Raw genomic sequence first — 18,258 nt, forward strand, 5'->3', positions numbered from 1 at the left:
TGAACTTCTGTGCCAGCCCATACGTCTCTCCCAAATGGTCTGCCCTTGTTAGAAACATGAGAGATCTCCTTGGGGTTGAGTGAAAAGCCCAGTAGAGATGTTGCCTGCTCACAGATTGTCCTTCTTTTATTGTTGCAGCAACGTGGTGGAGAAATGCGTTACTCACGCCTCCCGTACGGAGCGTGCCATGTTGATCGATGAGGTGTGCACTATGAACGATGGCCCTCACAGTGCCTTATACACCATGATGAAAGATCAGTATGCCAACTACGTGGTGCAGAAGATGATCGATGTGGCAGAACCAGCTCAGCGGAAGATTGTCATGCACAAGGTAAGCAGCTGCCATTGATTGATAAGGATGTAGGGCTTGTCACTGCCACACTGGTTGCGGAGAGAAAATAAGAGAATAAAATCGAGAAAATCATCACGATTACTGTGTTCAGTTTTGGGCCCCTCACTCCAAAAAGGCCACTGAATGACTCGAGCGTGTCCAGAGAAGGGCAACGGAGCTGGTGCAGGGTCTGGAGCACAGGTCTGATGGGGAGCGGCTGAGGGAACTGGGGGGGTTTAGTCTGGAGAAGAGGAGGCTGAGGGGAGACCTCATGGCCCTCTGCAACTCCCTGAAAGGAGGGTGCAGAGAGGGGGGATGAGTCTCTTGAGCCAAGGACCCAGCGCCAGGACAAGAGGGAATGGCCTCAAGCTGCGCCAGGGCAGGGTCAGACTGGCTCTTAGGAAGGATTTCTTTGCAGAAGGGGTTGTTGGGCGTTGGAATGGGCTGCCCAGGGCAGGGGGGGAGTCCCCATCCCTGGAGGGGTTGAAGAGTCGGGTTGACCCAGCGCTGAGGGATCTGGTGGAGTTGGGAACGGTCAGGGTGAGGTTCATGGTTGGACTGGAGGAGCTTCAAGGGCTTTTCCAGCCGAGGTGATTCTGTGATTCTAAGGCTGAGATGATTGCATTTGCCATTAGAATTTCCTAACGATGCGGGTATTTCAAAGTTGTGTGTTTTGGTAGTAGCTGAAATATCAAAATGTACAATAACGAGATGCCATTTGGACTTAACTAGCTGGTTGCTTCTAGCAATCTCTTCCGACCTAGTAACCCAGTTCCACACTCGGGGTGTAGCAAATGCTGCTAAAAACCACCGAGATGTCCTGCAGCAGCGCCGTCGGGTCGGTGCCTTGCGAGGGGCCTCTGAAGGTCTGGCGATGCCGACACTCTTGCCCTCACTGAGAACAGCGTTTGCTGACGAGAGCGGTTTTCTGCGCTCGGTGGAGCCGAGCCAGACCTCCCCGTGCCACGAGTGTGGGGCTGCTGGTGGTGTTCCGGGGGGCTGCCAGCGCTGCCCGGGCCGGGACGCTCGGGGCACTGGTAACACCACGCTAACGTGTTGCTGGAGCCTCTGAGCCTGGAGCCATTAATCAAATTCTCTGTTTCTCAGTTTTGAACACGGTTTTGATGAGAGACTTCCACGGTCTAGCATTGTGCTGCAGTGTTTGAATGCGTAACAGTTTCAGGAGTTAATATTTGTCAAAAATGAAGACATTTTGGAATTAAACATGCCTTGCTGCCAGTCCTACCTCCCAAGGCTATATGCCTGCTGCCCCAAGGACAGGAGGCTCTAAAAATCAGGTGATGTCTTCATTTTCCTGCTTTTCAGGGTCACATTTGTGGGTCTTTATAATTGTAATGAATGGGGAAAAAAAACCCACTTTTGTGTAGTGGAACTGAGCTTATTTTCTTCAGTCACATGTTTTAGTGTCTGTTACTTTATGAAAAATACCAGCTACAGCTAGACCTCTTCTTAGAAATAAAATACTGACTAACACTGGCTTGGAAAACCCCATATTTATTTATTTCTAAGAGGAACTGTGAAGAGTGTCAGGTATTCAAATCCCAATGAAATCAAGTGTGTTTAAGACTAAAATAGACCGAGTGATTTTTCTGTAAAAAGGAGTGGGTATTGTCTGTGTAAGGGAGCTGATTTTTACCTACACAAGGCAGTTGATCAGTATATAAACAACGTACATGCAGCTGAAATAATCTTCAGGGAGGTTAATTCTTAGGTTTAGGAATCAGTCAGAGTAGTTCTTAGAAATCAATCTGTATTAGACCAAAAGAAATTATAAAGATAATTAAATAAAAAGGTATGGCAAGGGATAGACACGGTTTAACTGTAGCAGAATGACCTGTAGCTTTGCTAAGCTGTATATATATATATAGAGAGAGAGAGATATATTTTTTTTTAAAAAGATCTTTACTGACATGTTCTTTTTCCTGTCAGGCAAAATCTTTTGAATAAAATGCTAATTAGGTTATCAGTGTGGTTGTCAAAAATAGAACTGGGATGCCAGCTAAATAGGACTGAACGTGAAGATTTCAGCTACGTTATCAAGGTGAATGAAAGCCTGGGAAAAGGGAGTGTATCGACTCTTGCTTTCGGGTTGTGAAAACTGCTGTTAGGACAAGCAAGCAGTTTGTGTTATTGTTAAAGACAGCACTTTTATTTAAAAAAAAATAAAATACTGAAAAGTAATTTTAACAGTCAGTTCTGTCAGTGGAAAAATAAAAAGTCTTAGAAACGAAGATCAACAAAGAACAAACTGTTGGACCTGAGGAGCTTTACTTCTCCTTAACCTCAGAGCAGCAGTCAGACCTTCCTGGAAACGGGATGTGGGGAGGGCCGAGGCATCAATTTGTGATTATTACAAGATGGGTCCTTGAAGTGAAATAGGAATTTCAACAGCTAGAGGCTGAGGGGTGAAATAGGATGAGTTTGGGATGGATCTCCCGTGGAGTTTTATGGTCAGTCCTGGCTCAGGCGAGCGGTGTGATGTGGCCAGGGGAGGAGCAGGGAGTGCTGTACATCATGTCCTGGCTATTTTCTCATCCTGTCTGCAGCTTCCCCTCGTAGAGGAGTCCATTGTCATGGTGTTATTGAAGGAACGTGCTGGTGGTGTGGGATATTTCTCATCTAGTAATGAAAATGAATTGCTCTTATGTCTCGTTCCTCCGAAACTCTCCAGCAGAACTTCAGCAGCATAATGATGTTACTACAAGGGAAAGAGTTTTCCTTGTTTGGGTGCTCTGGCAGTAAAAGTGCTTTTACTCTGGCTACAGTAGTTACTGCGGTGTTGGAAGTGACTTTTACTCTGAAGTAGTGTGAGTGGGTGAAGTTTGCTTCCACAGACCTCTTCTCTGCTTAAAATAAATATTTTAATTGTCAGGCTCAGAAATCAAACTGCTGTTCAGCCCAGGAATACTGCTTGTCTCTCCCAGTAGCTCTTTCAAATATACCTCTGAAAATCAAACCAGCAGCTCTTCCAGGCTTTTAGCAGTTTTGAAGTTCGGTCTGTAGGAGGGAGGCAGAAGACCCTGCTCGTGTTCAGCAAGAGCTGCTCAGCTCCACTAGACCCTCCGCTGCCTTTTCTGCCGCAGTGCGTTTGCCCCCGGGCTGGGGGCAGGGTGTCAGGGCCCCCTTGGGATGCTCGAGCACCCAGGGGCTGTGTCTCTCCAGCGTCCTCCCTTGGGACAGAGCCTTGTCTCCACCCGCACGCTCGGATCCAACTGGATTTCAGTAGTGTAGCTCAGGATGGTGCCACCCGCTTGACCAGAAGTTCTTCCTAAAAATAACATCAGCGAGTTACGGAACATTAACTTGATGCACAGTAATTGCTGTGATTACAGTCGATGGCACTTTAATATTTTTGTGGTCTCTGGTGCCCTGCTGGTGGCCAGCACCCTGACCGTAGGGTACCTGCAGCTCGCTCGGGATCGCCGTGGCCGTAATTCGGGTTCCTGAGCTTCACTGGTGCTTCTTTTCTCTCCTAGATCCGGCCTCACATCGCTACCCTGCGTAAATACACCTACGGCAAACACATTTTGGCCAAGCTGGAGAAATACTACATGAAGAACGGGGTGGACCTAGGGCCCATCTGTGGGCCACCCAACGGGATCATCTGAGGCAGCAAACTGGGGAGGAGCTCACTGGCCATCCGGTATCTACAACCAGCAACCGACAATATTCCAATATACAGTTAGAAAAGGTTTTATGGTTGCTAAACTGCTAAAAAAAAAAAGAAAAAAAAAGAAAAGCCTTTGTAAATTTCTTTAATTTTATTATGCATAACATGTACTAATTATTTTTTTTAATTAACTAATTGCCCTGCTGTTTTACTGGTGTATAGAATACTTGTACATAGGTATCAAATGTACATGGAAGGCCACATTTTTGTTCACTGTTGTATCTATATTCCAAATGTGGAAACTTTCAGGGTGGTTGGTTTGAAGAAAACAAACAAAACAAAACGTTTTTAATTCATCTGCCTTGCAGGCAACTTTTTTGCAAATACCTGTTTTTTCTCCTTTTAGTCAAAAGTCAGCAAGAAGTTTGAATTTTAGTTAAATGGCACAAACGACGCATTTAACGCTGTTTATAAATATAAAAAAAAAAATTCAACTTGCTAAAGCTTCAGTTTAAAAAAAGAATTAAGTTTTTGAAACTTTTTAAGTGCTTTTTTTTTTTTTTTTTTTTTTTTTAGTATAACATGCTAAAGGAGGTAGCATAGCTGTCGTTTTTGGGAAGAAAACGTACACACCCAGAAAGTTTTTAAAGCGAGGGGGTGGGGGGCGGGTGTACTTGTTTACTGCCTACTCAGTTTGTTCTGTTAACATTGAGAGACACAATTTGATTATTTAGCATGAGGAAAAAAAAAAAAAATCCAACTCGGCTTTGGTCTTGCTTCTATAAATATATAGTGTATACTTGGTGTAGACTTTACATATATAAAAATTTGTAGTATTTTCTTGTTTTGATGTCTGATCTGTATCTATAATGTACCCTAGTAGTGGAACATACTTCTGACTGTACAATTGTACATTTGTAAACCTCTGTAATGTAAATGTGGAGAAGTTTGAATCGACATAAACCCGTTTTTTGGTAAGAAAAAAGAATTAGCAAAACCTGTGCATTTCAGTGTATATTCACACCTTTTATGGTCGTAGCATATAGTGTTGTATATTGTAAATTGTAATTTCAACCAGAAGTAAATTTTTTCTTTTGAAGGAAATGTTCTCTTTATACAGCCTAGTTAATGTTTAAAAAAAAAAAAATAAATGCTTGGTTTTATTTGTCACCTAGTTGAACAGTAGCGATCCTTTCTAAATGTTATAAAAAAAATGATTCAGTTCAAAATAGTGTTTTTTTGAATCTTAAAAAGTAATGTTTTGCTTATTTTGTGACAGTAAGAAACAAAAAGTGCAAAAGTACAGAATCCCCTAGTTTTCCTTACAATCAGAGTCCCTTTTCACCTTGTAAAGTGTGAATCACCTTCCCTTTTTGTACAGAAGATGAACTGTATTTTGCATTTTGTCTACTTGTAAGTGAATGTAACATACTGTCAATTTTCCTTGTTTGAATATAGAATTGTAACACTACACGGTGTACATTTACAGAGCCTTGTGTATATTTCCAATGAACTTTTTTGCAAGCACACTTGTAACCATATGTGTATAATTAACAAACCTGTGTATGCTTATGCCTGGGCGACTATTTTTTGTAACTCTTGTGTAGATTGTCTCTAAACAACGTGTGATCTTTATTTTGAAAAATACAGAACTTTGGAATCTGGCTTTGTGTTGACTTTGAAACACCTTCACCGCAGTGCCACCCCCACCCCTTTTTGCCTCTCTCTTATTTAAGAGCGGGGAGGGTGGTTGTGTCCGCCAAGAGCAGAGCACCCGTGGGTCTGTCTGCCTCCCGCTCCTCCTGGGGGCTGGGATTTTGGCTTTTTTTCCCCCTCTTTGAGCACCTCTAAACCTCTTCAGAGCCCGTACAGCCTCCAAGCACCCCCAGCCTCCATCCCCTGGCAGTGAGTTGGAGGGGAGCACCCCCCCCCTGCCCCCCATCTCTCGATCACTTCAAGCACTGCAGCTCCTGCACAGCGGGGCAGGGAGTAACTTTCCCTGGTACCGCTCATCTTCTGCTCCTGGTTTCCTCTGCTGCTTCATCCTCCTCTCCCTCCCGCCCTCTTCGCAGGCTGGGGCTGCCGCTCACTCATCCTCTTCTTCACTTTTTGGGGTGGGGGGACGGAGGAGCTGCACCCGCCGTCGAGGTGGGGATGCCCCAGTAACACTGGCTGCTGCGTTGTTTGCTGGTTCGTTGAGAATTGCTAGAAAAGCAAAGCAAGCACCGAGCTGGTGTTTCCATGGAGACTTTCCCCAGCCCCAAGATCTCCATCCCAAGAGTTTGGCTCGGAGCCGGGCGCTGGGGGAGCCAAGTTGGGGCTGTCCCGCTCACCTGCATCGCGTCCCACCCCTACCCCCAGTTCATCGTCAGCTGCCCAGGCTGTGGCCTTTATTCCCCCATTCCCTCCCTCGGGGAAGCTCCCGCTCTGTGTTTCATCCCCTGTGCCACTGAACAGGACGGGTAACCCTTGCTCGGGGAGAAAATGGGTCTCTTCTTACCACCAGTTTTTCTTCATTTCCCAGTGTGCAGCACCTGCCCTGTCCCTGCGGTGCAGTTTAACAGCTGCTGATTTTAAAGACACTTTTCTGAAGGTTATCATCAGAATAATCTGGGAAATCTCGGTAAGTTTGAGCACTTGTGAAAGTAGGGTGACATGTCATAAACTGATGGAGGGAAAGAAACTTCCCATTTTACAGGAAATGAGATTTTTGGCTCAGGGCATTAAAACGTTTGATTTTGGAGCATGTGTCAAATTACTGATCCTGCCCGTGCTGCCACTTTCTTCTCACCCCTCAACAGAACCCAATACCCCTGTGACCCAGCAGTGGTTTTAAGCTGTTTTCACACCCTTTGTTAAATTTAGTGGAGAGCTGACTTGGGCTTTCTGACACCTTTTTTTCCCTGGGTTTGAAGCCAGCCTGGGCTTCTATGCAACGAGCAACAGCCACCAACCGAAGTGCTCCAGGTCCTGGAGCCTTTGGGGCTCTTACAGCTCTTTAACGCTTCACTGAACCCACAGTGCTTGAGCAGCCCAGCGAGGCAGCAGCGTGGCTGCAGATTTGGGGCAGAACATAGTGAAAGCAAGGGATATTTTTTCTTTTTACGTTTAATTATTTTACATTGAGCATCTATAACAGTTTTGAGAGTGGAGTGAGAGTCTGCTCAGGCTCCGTGTTTCTTCCACCAGACACCTGTGGATCCAGGGTTAACCCTGGGCACCCTTCCCACCACGGCAGCAGCAGCAAAGGTGTCCAGGAATGGGTTTAGCTCTTGCCCAGACCTGCAAACTCCTGCTCCGTGCCTGACCTGGGAGGAAGGATCAGGCCAGCTGTGCCTGAGCACCAGCACGGCTGGGGCTGAGCCTGGGCAACCGCCCCACGGCCAGCGGTGTTGGCCCTGTCGGGGCGAGGGAGGGGGCACGGCGGGGGCTTGCCGGGAAGGATACAGCCGGGTCGCTCCACGTGGGCCCTGCTTTGGTTACTCCTGAGTGTGGCTGCGGGTTGCTGCTGGAGGAGGGATGGGAAGGGATCCGTCACGTCAGCTGGGGTCCATCATGACACCCAGAGTCCATCACATCAGCTGGAGTCCAGCACATCAGCTGGGGTCCATCACGATATCCAGGGTCCATCACATCAGCCAGGGTCCATCACAACACCCAGATTCCATCACATCAGCCAGGATCCATCACATCAGGCAGGGTCCATCATGATATCCAGGGTCCATCACATCATCTGGGGTCCATCACATCAGGCAGGGTCCATCACCACCCAGATTCCATCACATCAGGCAGGGTCCATCACAACACCCGGGGTCTATCACATCAGGCGGGGTCCATCACGACACCCGGGGTCTATCACATCAGGCGGGGTCTATCACAACACCTGGGGTCGATCACATCAGGCGGGGTCCATCACGACACCCGGGTCTATCACATCAGGCGGGGTCCATCACGACACCCGGGGCCCATCACACTCACCCTGACCCGACGGAACAAGATCTCCCGCTTCCAAAGGGGCCGCAGTGGGGTAGCAAAGGACCCGATGGCAGCCGGGCAGCACCCGCCCCCCCCGCCCCTCCCCGGCCCCTCCCGTGAGACCCCGACTCTCGTGTACAGGCCCCCCTCTCTCCCCGCCGCGCGTCAGGGGCCACCTCTGGGTGACAATCCCTTGGTGGGGACCTGCAGGGACCGCGCCCCCCCCGGCTCCCTGCCCTGCGGGGGGGCAGCGCGGCGGAGCTGCAGGGGTGGCCGCGGCCGCGGCGGGGCGGTGCAGCCCCAGCAACGCGCCCCTGTCCCCGCTCCGGTCCCTCTGCCCCGCCCCAGGGACCCCCCCGCTGCCCCAGGGACACCCCCCCCCGCCCCTCAGCCCTCCGACCCACCCCCCCTGCGTTTCTGCACCACCACCCAAAGCCTTTCCCCAGGTTTTGCTCCCCCCTCCCAGCTTCGTGCCGATGATATTAATTTTTTTTTTAAATAATATTAATTTGGATCCTGCTAATTACAGCGCAATTAAAACAGAGAGAAGTGACTCAGGTGGGGACCCCGAGGCAGAGCCCCCTGAGATGTTTCACACCCCCAAAGAGTTGCTCTGAGTTTCCCATCAAACGGGGAACGGGAGGATGCTCTGCTGGGGGACGTGCCCCAGTTCTCACCCTCCAGGGGCTGCCCCCCAATTTTTAGCTGAATGTGGCTGATTTCCCCTCCTAACCCGGCTGGGAGGGCAGTGCCCCTTCTTCCAGGTAACGCCCCTTCTCCCCCCTTGGCCCCCTCCTGGGGTATATGTTGCATTCAGATGAGGTTTTCTTATGAGAATCCGAGTATATTTTTAGGCTTTTCACAGAAACCGTGCGAGAGCCATTAGGAGGAATCACACGCGTGTGAGAAACGACTCATTTATATCCCATCCCGTCTGTTCCCAGCTCACCCACAGCTACCGCCTCCCGGGCCCTTCGGGGGGGACTGAATGCCCCAATGCGGAGCAAAGTCACCCCAGGGCCACCTGGCAGCCACGTGGAAGTCACTGTCACGACAGGGGACTGCCCTGTCCTCTGACCCCACTGTTCTTTTTGTTGTTGTTGAAAGGGGAAACTGAGGCTCGGTGCTGTGGGGCTGCCTGAGGCACTGCCCCAGGGCTGGATTTCCCCCTCCCGGGTTGTACCCCCGGGGGGGGTCCTGGCCCCAGCACCCAAGCAGGGGTGACTGAGGGAGGGGTTTAGGGTGGGGTCCCACCATGAAGGACCTGGTTCCTCTCCCCCATCTACCTCGAGGTGACCCTGTCTGCCCCCTGAGTCCCCCCACCTACCCCTGGGCCCCCTCCAACTGCCCCTGAGTCCCCCCATTGCCTCAGCACCACCTCATCTACCCTTCAGCCCCCTCAATCTGCCCCACGTCCCCCCTGTATCTACCCTTGAGACCCTCATCTGTCCCAGGACCCCTCCTCCCCATCCCAGGGTCCCCCCCAGTCTGCACCAGGGTTGCTACCACCTGCTCCAGCCCTCCCCCATCTACCCCTGAGTCCCCACATCTGCCCCCCAGGCCCTTCCATGTACCCCTGCATCCCCAGTGTGCCTCAGGTCCCCCCCAGTTTGCCCCAGTCCCCTTCTTTACCTACCCCAGTCCCCCTGCATCTACCCCAGGTCCCTCCAGTCTGCCCCAGATCCCCCCTACATCTCCCCAGGGTGTCCTCTATCTGCCCCAGGTCCCCCCTCATCGACCCCTGGATTCTCCCCATCTGCCCCAGGCCTTCCCCAGTTTGCCCCAGTCCTGTCCTTTACTTACTCCAGTCCCCGCCCATCTACCCCTGGCTCCCCCCAGTCTGTCCTAGACCCCCCTGCATCTACCCCAGCGTCCCCCATCTGTCCCAGTCCCCCCCATCTACCTCTGGCTCCCCCAAATCCTCCCTACATCCCCCCTGTATCTACCCCAGGCTCCCCCCATCTGCCCCAGGCTCCCCCCCCGCCTCCATCCCGCTCCCCTCGGGCCAGGTCCGGGGGTGGGCGGGATCGGGGGGGGGGTGGGGGGGGGCTGGTCCGGCGCTTCCTGCGAGGCGTCGGCGGGGAGGGGGGGGGTGCGCGGCGGGGAGGGCGGCGCGGCGGCGGCGGCCCGCACCCACCCCCCCACCCCCAGCCACGCCGCCTCCCGCGGGCGGCGGCAACAAAGGCCCTTCCCCGCCCCCGCCGCCGCCTCCCGCCGCCGCTGCAGCCGCCGCCGCCGCCGCCGCCGCCACCGTCCTTGCGGCAGGAAGATGCCCGGGGAGGTGCCGCCGCCGGCGCCCCGGGGGCTGCGGAGCCTCGCGGTGCTGCTGCTGCTGCTGGGGGGGGTGGGCGCCCGCGCCGCGCTGGTGAGTGGGGGCGACCACGGAGGGGGGGGGGGGGGGACACGGGGACCGGCGTCGCGCGTGGAGCGGCGACGGGTGTGGGGGGGGGCACCGGCATCGCGCACGGGCTGGGATCGTGGTGCGTGGGGGGCACGGGCACCCCCGCGCCGGGCTGCGGGCGTGGGAGCGGGATCGTGCGTGGACCGGCACCGGGCGGGGAGGGGGGGGGACCGGCAGCCGGCTGGGGGGGGCGGCGGCACCCTGCCCTGGGGCGTGGACGGGGGGTCCCGGAGCCGGCACCCCGCGGCGGTGGGAGAGGGGGGGCAGTGGGGTCCCGCACCCTGCTCGGGTGGGGTCGGGCCGGTACCTCGCTGGGTGGCTGGGGCGGGGGGGGGGGCTCTAGGAATCCGCCGCCCACCTTGGGGGGGGGCACCCAGCTCTCGAGGGGCTCCGCTCCCCCACATCCTGCCCCCCTACCCCACCCCGTCCCTGCCCGCACAGCCCCCCCAAAGCCACAGACCCCCAGCGGGCAGCGCAGGCAGGAGCCGGTGCCCCCCCCCCACCCCAGGGTGCCCCCTCCCCTGCGCACCCCGGGCAGTGCTGGGGCAGGGGCTGAGCCCGGGGGTGCAGGCAGGGCTGGGCAGGGCCGGCAGGAGCAGGCGGGCGGGGGGCGGGGGGCCGGGGCCCCGCCGTGTGCGTGGGGAGGGGGATGCAGGCAGATGCCATTTGAAGGTCGTAGGGAAACACGCCTTAAAAATAACCCTGCAAGGGGGAGAGGGAGGAAAATCCCGCTCCTGCCCGCTCCCACTTCTCAGTGGCAGGAGAAACTTGGGGGGTTTTGCCCTGCCTGCCCCCCTGCCTGCCCCCGGGAATCTCTCTTGCATCTCCAGCCCCTTACGGGATGGGCAGGGGTAGATACAGGCAAGCCCTGCCTGCAGCTCGCCCCTTGCCTGCACAGGCATTGCCCAGCTCTGCCCGGGAGGTTTTCCCAGTTTTCCCAGTCCTGCTCACGGGAGAGGATTGCGATGTCAGCAGGAGGAAAGGGTCTGTGGTTTCTTGTGGCACTTCCAAAACTGCTTGTCTCCACTGGGAAACCCTTCCATCAGAGCCACCCTGTGCTGCCTGCACCCTGCGCTGCCCGCACCCATCATGGGCACCCGGGTGGCTTTGTGGGACACTGGCTGCTGGGGGATGCTCTACAGGAAGGACCCTCCTGCAGCCAGAAGATGCTTTTCCCACCCAACCAGCACAGCCCAGGAGGAACAGGAGAGCGTGGCAGGGAGGAAGGCTGCCTCCTCCTCCTCTCTTTAAGAGGGGAAGAAGCCCCAGGGCCTGGCTGCTCGCCAGCGCTCGACCTGCTGCGTTAAATAACCCAGAGCTCTCCCCCATCCTCCTGGGGGTCTGGTTTGTGGGTGCCGTGGGCCGACACCTCTATTTCCGCGGGGCAGCGGGTGCGTGCGGGGCGCTCGCCCGGCTCCCCCGGCAGCGGTTATTCCCCTCCTGAAAAGGCAGATGCAACTTTGGTGTTTCCGAGGAGGCTGCTGAGCCGGTATTGCGAAGACCATCAGGTGTGTGATTTACTCATCGGAACAGTGATAAATATTGTGGCTCCTGGCGATGCCATGCGGCCGCTCGCACGGTGGATCAAAGGGTGGTTTATTAAAGCCGAATATTGCGCTTTGCTATTGATCCGGGGAAGCCCAAGCTCCGCTGGCGGCTCCCCTCCATCGCTGGGTGCCCGCGGGGGTGAGAGGTGTGTGCGGCCGTGCCAGCGTCTCCAGCACCCGTGGCAGGCGTGGGGTCGGCTGCGTGGGCGCTTGCTCCCCTCTAAATAAGCTTTTCCTCTTCCCCATTTGAGGAATTTTAGTTGCTGGTTAGTGGATGGCGACGCAGGCAGTTGCTGGCATTTGCTGAGGGTAATTAGGCAGGAAAGGTTACGGGCTTATTAAATGCCAGGATGGGAGGTGATGGGGTGCTGGGGTGCTCCTGGGGACCACAGGGGCTGGGGGAGGCAGCACAGGGCAGGAGGAGGCAGCTCCAGGGGACGTCGGGCGTCCTCACCTGGAGGGGACCGAGGCCTCTCCTCTCCCTTCCTTCTCTTCGCTGAAGCTTTGAAATTGTTTGGTCTTGTTGGACAAAGTCTCAGCTTCTCCCTGGGGTCACCGGGATGGGAAGCAATGACTGGGCACAGCTCTGGTGCCTCCCAGCTGGATGCTGTGATAATGGGTTGGGGGATGGATTTGGGGACCCCCGTCTACCTGGTGCAGCTGTGTGGGCAAGTGGGTAACGCTGTCTGCAAACCCTGTGCTGGATCCTGGTCCCTGCCAGGGAGCCCAGCTCCAGCGCAGCACCCGGAGAATTAATTAATATTTGAACTGCGGAGACCGGACAAATAACTCCGGTTCCCGTTGGCATCGAGCCCACGAGCTCCCCGGGACGGGCCCAGCCCCGCGTGTCCCTGTCCTCAGCACGGGGCCGTGGTGTTGCTGGAGCATTTGGGAACTGTAACGAGTCTCCCGGGACTCAGCGCTCCCCTTTGATCCCCTGACCGCTGTGATCCCTCTTGGCCCCGGGTCTGGGGAAGCTGGGATCGGTCCCTTTAACCCTTTGTGTGTCTCTGTGGGAGCGCTACGGGGCAGGGGCTGCCTCTCCTGGTGAGACCTGATCCTGGCAGTGGGTTTTCCCGACAGTGTCGTGGACACCCGGGTTTGGTTTTGGCCGGGATTCCCCAGGGCTGTAAAGCTCACGACCTCACCCTGTCCATCCCTGCTGAGCCCCATCTCTTGCCTCATCGCTTTGGAGCTGGCTGTGGACCAGGAGCAGGAGATCCAGGCTCCTCGGTGGAGAGGAGCCTCCACATGTCTGTGTGAGGGTGAGCTCAACCCCTTATTAGACACCCGAGAACCCCAGAGCAGGCTGTTTTCAGCCTGCAGAGCTGGCTGCTGCCCACCCCGCAGACCACACGCAGGCTGGGGGGGGTTGCTCCTTCCTCCTCCTTTTCCTCCTCCGTGCAGGCCGCCAGTGGGGAGCCGGGGCGCTGGCAGCCGAGTGGCATCCAGGGACTGTTTGGGGCCAGAGCGGGCAGGGGAGAGGGCAGCGCTGCTCACGTTAATTAAATGCAGGCAAAGCGCAGGCTGATGAGCTTTAATCAGCGAGGGTGGCCTGTGCGCTGGGCTCTGGCGAGGTGCCGGGGGAGTGGGTGCCTCCAGCCAACCCTGTGTGACACCCCCGGCCTGGGGACCCCGAGTGCCTGGGCGTGCTGGGGAAGGATGCTTTGCCTTGGCCCTGGCTGGCTGGCCCAGCCGTGACCTTAGGGATCAACTCGTCACCTTAATTACTGAGAGCATCAATTAGTCGTAACCTTTCTGCAGGTCCCGGCTGGCCGCTCACATCCCTGTCCCTGCTGGAGCTCTGCCCAGGGGCCGGCCTCATCCTGCTTCTCTTTGTGGGCTGTTGGGGAGGTGATTTTCATTTAGTCGCAGCACGTGTCTCCGTGGGGCTCTCCTGGCGAGGGTCGGTGTGGGACGGTCCCTTGCTCCTTGCAATCCCTTAAATTCACCCTTGGTCAATCCAGAGGGATGATGGGGAACGCGGGACCCAGAGATGCCCCACGGCGCCGCAGAGGTTTGGGGTGGAGCATCCGCCTCCCCCTGCAAGAGGATTTGGGGGTTTCAGCATCCCCTGCAGCTCTGGGTACCCATGTGGGGGCTTGGGGATTTGCAGGGCACCCTTATTTCCATGATGTTTGCTGGTGGCCAGCCTGGCACTGGGGCCACGGAGGGGTTTTCCCCTCTGAGGTTCGTGGGTGCTCTGGGGGCTGCTGTGAAATTATGTGGCATGTAATGAGTCTTCTAGGACTCAGCTTGGCTCCCAGCAGGGAGGATTTGAGCTCTCTGGTGTGAGCTGGGGTAACACAGTGATTTGACCCAGCCCTGCTCCAAGGGACATCCCAGCTCTCCCCATCCAGCCGCACTCAGCACCCAGCTCCTTCCTCTTCTGAGCAAGATGTGAAGCAAACTCATGGAGAAACTGAGGAGAAAAAAATATTTTTTTTTTTAAAAAAAAAGGGTCCCAGAGTTTCTCAAAGGGCACAGGGTCCTCTGGCCATTGGTACCTCCTGCGTGGCCTGGGCAAAGTGGGAGTTAAGTCCTCAAGTGTCTGTAAGGCTCCTTTTCCCCTCGGGAGACGCGCGGCAGCCCTGGGAGACGGTGGCCGGGCCTGGGGAATGCCCGTCCCTGGCGTGACGTGAGTCGGGTACCAAACCCCGCCGGGGCGGCACTGAAACCGGGGCTGTGCCCTGGGAAACGGGAGCCTTTCCCTTCCTGAATCCTTAAAGATTTTAAAATAGTTTTAGGGAGGGGTATTAATTCTGTGCCCACGTCCTCGTCCCACTGAGCTTTCCCCATGCTCGGAGCAGGGCAGGGGGCTGGGTCCGATTGCGTCCCTGCACCCTGCATGGCTCTGGGTGTGCTTTTTGCTTTTATTCTGCTCCTCAATGCATAAACCCAGCACTTGGCATCTTTGCAAACCAGCCTCGGCGCTCAGGAGTTGGGGAGCAGTTATTTGTGGGGAGAAACCCCCTTCAGCACGTGGTTCGGCATCCACAGCATCCCCCCACGTCCCCCTTCCCTCCGCACCCCCCGCTCCGGGTAACGCCTGCACGAGGCTCCTTTGGCTCAGGACCCCAGGGAGCTGCCGGAGAAGGATTTATCCTGCAAACGGGTGATGCCATCGAGCCTCCCGCGGGCAGGAAGGGGGACGTGCCTCTGTTTTTCACCCTGGCGGTGTCAGCCTGGCCCTGGCAGAAGATGCTGGTCCCTTGCCGGCCGTGTTGGTGCCGCAACACGTGTGCGGAGGGAGGAGCGGCTGCTCCCGGCTTCTCCATCCTCACTTTGTGCTTTTCCCCGTTCCCTTGATGAGGTGTTTTATAAGGGGAGAAAAATATTTGCCATCGGGAGTGTCCAGTGGTCCTTTGCCTCCCCTGGCCATGGCTTTCGCAAGCCACAGCCAGTGCCTGGCTCCAGGGAGAGCGGAGGTGGGAGGAAGGGTGACGGGGCGAAACAGAGAGCTTTTTGTGGCAACGCATACATCTTTCCCAGTTAATTAATTTGACATTTACGCCGAGTTTCTTGTGCAAAGCTCCCGAGTGTTTCGGTGACCTTCGTGAGCAGCGCACGGGGCAAAGGGCCCCCCCCTTTGTGCCCAGCCCCGCGGGGCAGGACGGGAGCTGCTGGAAGTCAAGGAAGGATGTGGCCGTATCCAGGCAGAGGGCAGCTCCTGGGGCTGCCAAACTGAGCCTGGTTGCAGCATCTGCTCCCCTAAACCATGTTTTTTGGGGTCTTGTTGCGGTTGGGAGGGAATGGGATTGAACCTGGGGTCATGCGGGTGGCACAGGGATGCTCCTTGTTGCTGTCGGGAAGGTGAAAGCATTTTTAGAGTGGGTTCTTTCAAGGCTTATTCTTAAAAATGACTCCAAAAGTTAATTCTGGTCCTGGTTAAACCAGTTTTTAACCCAGCTGTGGCAGCACATGCGATGCATTGAGCAGATGGAGGGGACAGCATGGATTTGGGGGTGGACAGTGATGGGTACCGCTGCAGTCCTCATCCTGGGCGTGATTCTCCCCAAACCTTGCAGCCCCCTTTTCCACCTCAGCATCCCAGAACAGGCGATTTCAGCTCTCTCCAGTCTGGCTCAGGATGTTCGCTGTGCCCTGGCCGTGCGATGTGCCCCCGCCGAGACGGAGGCTGCGTGTGTTTACATCTCTGCGGCCACAATGCAAAGCATCTCCCTCCCGCGGAACAGCTTGGCCGCAGCTCAAACTATTTATTTCAAGATAAAAATAACAGCAGCAACCTCAGGGCTGCTGCTTCTTTCCCGGCCGGTGGCAAAACAAGGAATATTTTAGCAAGAGGGGGGGGAAAACTCAATGTGGGGAGCTCAGAATGTGTCCCCAGTGCTGCAGCCCCAATGTGGGACCCAAATTGGGGTGGAGGAGGCTGGAGCCGGGGAGAAGCGTTGTCTCTCAGGCGGCATGGAGCACAAATTGTTGGCAAAACAGTTTATTTGCCAAAAAATGCTGGTTTTGAGAGGAGGAGGAGGGGAATGAAGCTATTTCATGAGCCGCGTTGGTGAGGCTGAATAACTGCTGAGAAGGGTGTGCAGTCCTGGGCGCGAGTTTGGCTTGGTTTATAAGTGATGCTCATGTTAGCAAATGTCAAAAATATACTGGAGTGCTGCCTTTTGGGTAAAGAGAGTGGGAGTTTTGTTCAAAAATGGGCATTTAAAAAAAATCTTATTTATTTTTTATTTTCTGCAAGGAGAGCTATAACTGAACAGAGAGCCCCTGTGTTTCTCTCCTACCCCAGAGCAGTTTTCCCTGCAGAGGCAGCAAGTGGTGGTGGCACGGAGCATGCAAAGAGCTTTACTACCCCAAACTAGGTGTCAGGCCACCATTTCCAGATCACTGAAGGCAAATTTTTGTCCACTGGTTCCCAACAACTTTTGTGGGTGCTGCCTGTCCTGGGGGTGTCTGTTGTGTCCTGAGATGCTGCCAGGAAACCTCTCCATCACACCCTATAAAGGTTAATTGGAGAAAGCTGGAATAATGCACTTTTTTCCCCTCTTTTGGAGGCTTTTTGGCAAGTAGCATGGTCCAGCCTTTACTTTTCCTTCTCCCTCGTGCACGGGCTGCACGTGTGTTTGCTCAGTGTGAGGTGAGGGTGTCGTGGGAATCTCCTGCCACTGGGACAGGGGTATTTAAGAGCTGGAGCTGAGTGTCACCGGAGATGGCACTTACGGAGAGAGCGGGGAGGAGGCAGGGACCAGCACTTAAACTGCTCCAAAGCCCTGGCTCCAGCCCAGTGGAAAAAGCCAGAGCTGCCAGGTATTTGTTGATGAAACGGGATGATTTTATACAGCTCTGACGATGCTTTAACCCGCACCCAGGAGGCTGCTCGGAGTGTGAGGTTCCCTTTTTTGGAGGTGCTGGGTGAGATGGCTGCTGTATCCCTGTGACTTTGGGGTGCTTTGGTCCTCGGCCAGTGTCACCGCTCCCTCTTCTTGCCTCCTTCTCTGGGACAAATAATGCAGAATATAATAAACCAGCTTTGCAGGGTGTCCCCTCTGCCTGAGGCCTGATGAGCTCGGTGCACCCCAGCCGGAGCAGTGTGACATGGAGCTACTTGTGCTCCCAGGGCACTAGTGAGTGCTAATTAAGCCCTAATTAGCCACCAGTGGTTGCAAGTCGGTGCCCTGCCAGCATGCAAGGCTCACGTCCTGGGTGGTGCTGCTGTTACCGCCATTGGACAATCACAAACCTGGGTAGGATCCTGGGGTTAATTAGCCCGGTGTTAATTAGGGAGCGTGCTGATATGTATTTGCTGATGGGGAAACAGGGGCATTAAACAAGGACCTGGGCATCAAACAGGGACTTGTGGCATCAAGTACAGTGGGCTGGGATGAAATAGAGTCCTGTGCTGGGCTCAGTGGCCGTGGGGCATCGTCATCCCACCCGGCTCCGAGGGGACCCGCCAGTGCCAGAGTTGTGGGAGCTGCACCCGGCTGGGATGCTCAGGTGAGCAAAGCTGCCTGGGACGCAGCACCCAGCCTCTGTAATCAGTTGTTTTTGTTTTCTCCTGGCACTGAAAGGAGCTGCTTCTCCCCATTTATCAGTAAATAATTGTTTTGGGTGCAACTTGCTCGTTAGCTGCCTGGCAAGCTGCAATTAGGCTGTGGGAGAGGGCTGTAGGGAGGGTTAGCAAGCTGGCTTGGCTCCTCGGGGTGTCCCCTGAAGTGCTGGGGTGTCAGGGCCGTGGGGGCTCTCATTGCTGGGCAGGACTCTCTGGATTTTTGGGGTGTCAGTTATGAGCCACATCCCTCAGTGCTGTAATTGGGGCGATGCAGCTGGTTCTCGCTTTTTACCCTCTTGCCTTTAACGAGGATTAATTAATGCCTGCTCCTCCGACTGAGGGTGCCTGTCC

The 18,258-nt window shown here is 55.1% G+C and overlaps 2 protein-coding genes and 1 non-coding gene across 15 annotated transcripts in view; all 3 read left to right on the forward strand.

Annotated features, from left to right (window-relative positions):
* PUM1 (pumilio RNA binding family member 1) overlaps positions 1-5,626 on the forward strand; it is a 78,491-nt gene extending 72,865 nt beyond the window's left edge. For all 13 annotated transcript variants that reach the window (XM_074894447.1, XM_074894449.1, XM_074894450.1 and 10 more), the window contains 2 exons: positions 139-331; positions 3,829-5,626. In XM_074894447.1, the coding sequence (XP_074750548.1) occupies positions 139-331; positions 3,829-3,960 (325 nt within the window). In that variant the 3' untranslated portion in view covers positions 3,961-5,626. The remainder of the gene's footprint in view (positions 1-138; positions 332-3,828) is intronic.
* Positions 1,199-1,284, forward strand: LOC141954820 (small nucleolar RNA SNORD103/SNORD85). The gene has a single exon (XR_012632271.1). It is a non-coding gene; the product is annotated as a small nucleolar RNA SNORD103/SNORD85 (small nucleolar RNA).
* Positions 5,627-10,099: 4,473 nt separating the features above from the next.
* SDC3 (syndecan 3) overlaps positions 10,100-18,258 on the forward strand; it is a 48,095-nt gene continuing 39,936 nt past the window's right edge. Inside the window, exon 1 of the mRNA XM_074894278.1 lies at positions 10,100-10,302. Coding sequence (XP_074750379.1) covers positions 10,207-10,302 — 96 coding nt within the window. The 5' untranslated portion in view covers positions 10,100-10,206. The remainder of the gene's footprint in view (positions 10,303-18,258) is intronic.

Source organism: Strix uralensis, chromosome 25 (genome assembly GCF_047716275.1).
Source record: "Strix uralensis isolate ZFMK-TIS-50842 chromosome 25, bStrUra1, whole genome shotgun sequence".
Lineage (NCBI taxonomy): Eukaryota > Metazoa > Chordata > Aves > Strigiformes > Strigidae > Strix > Strix uralensis.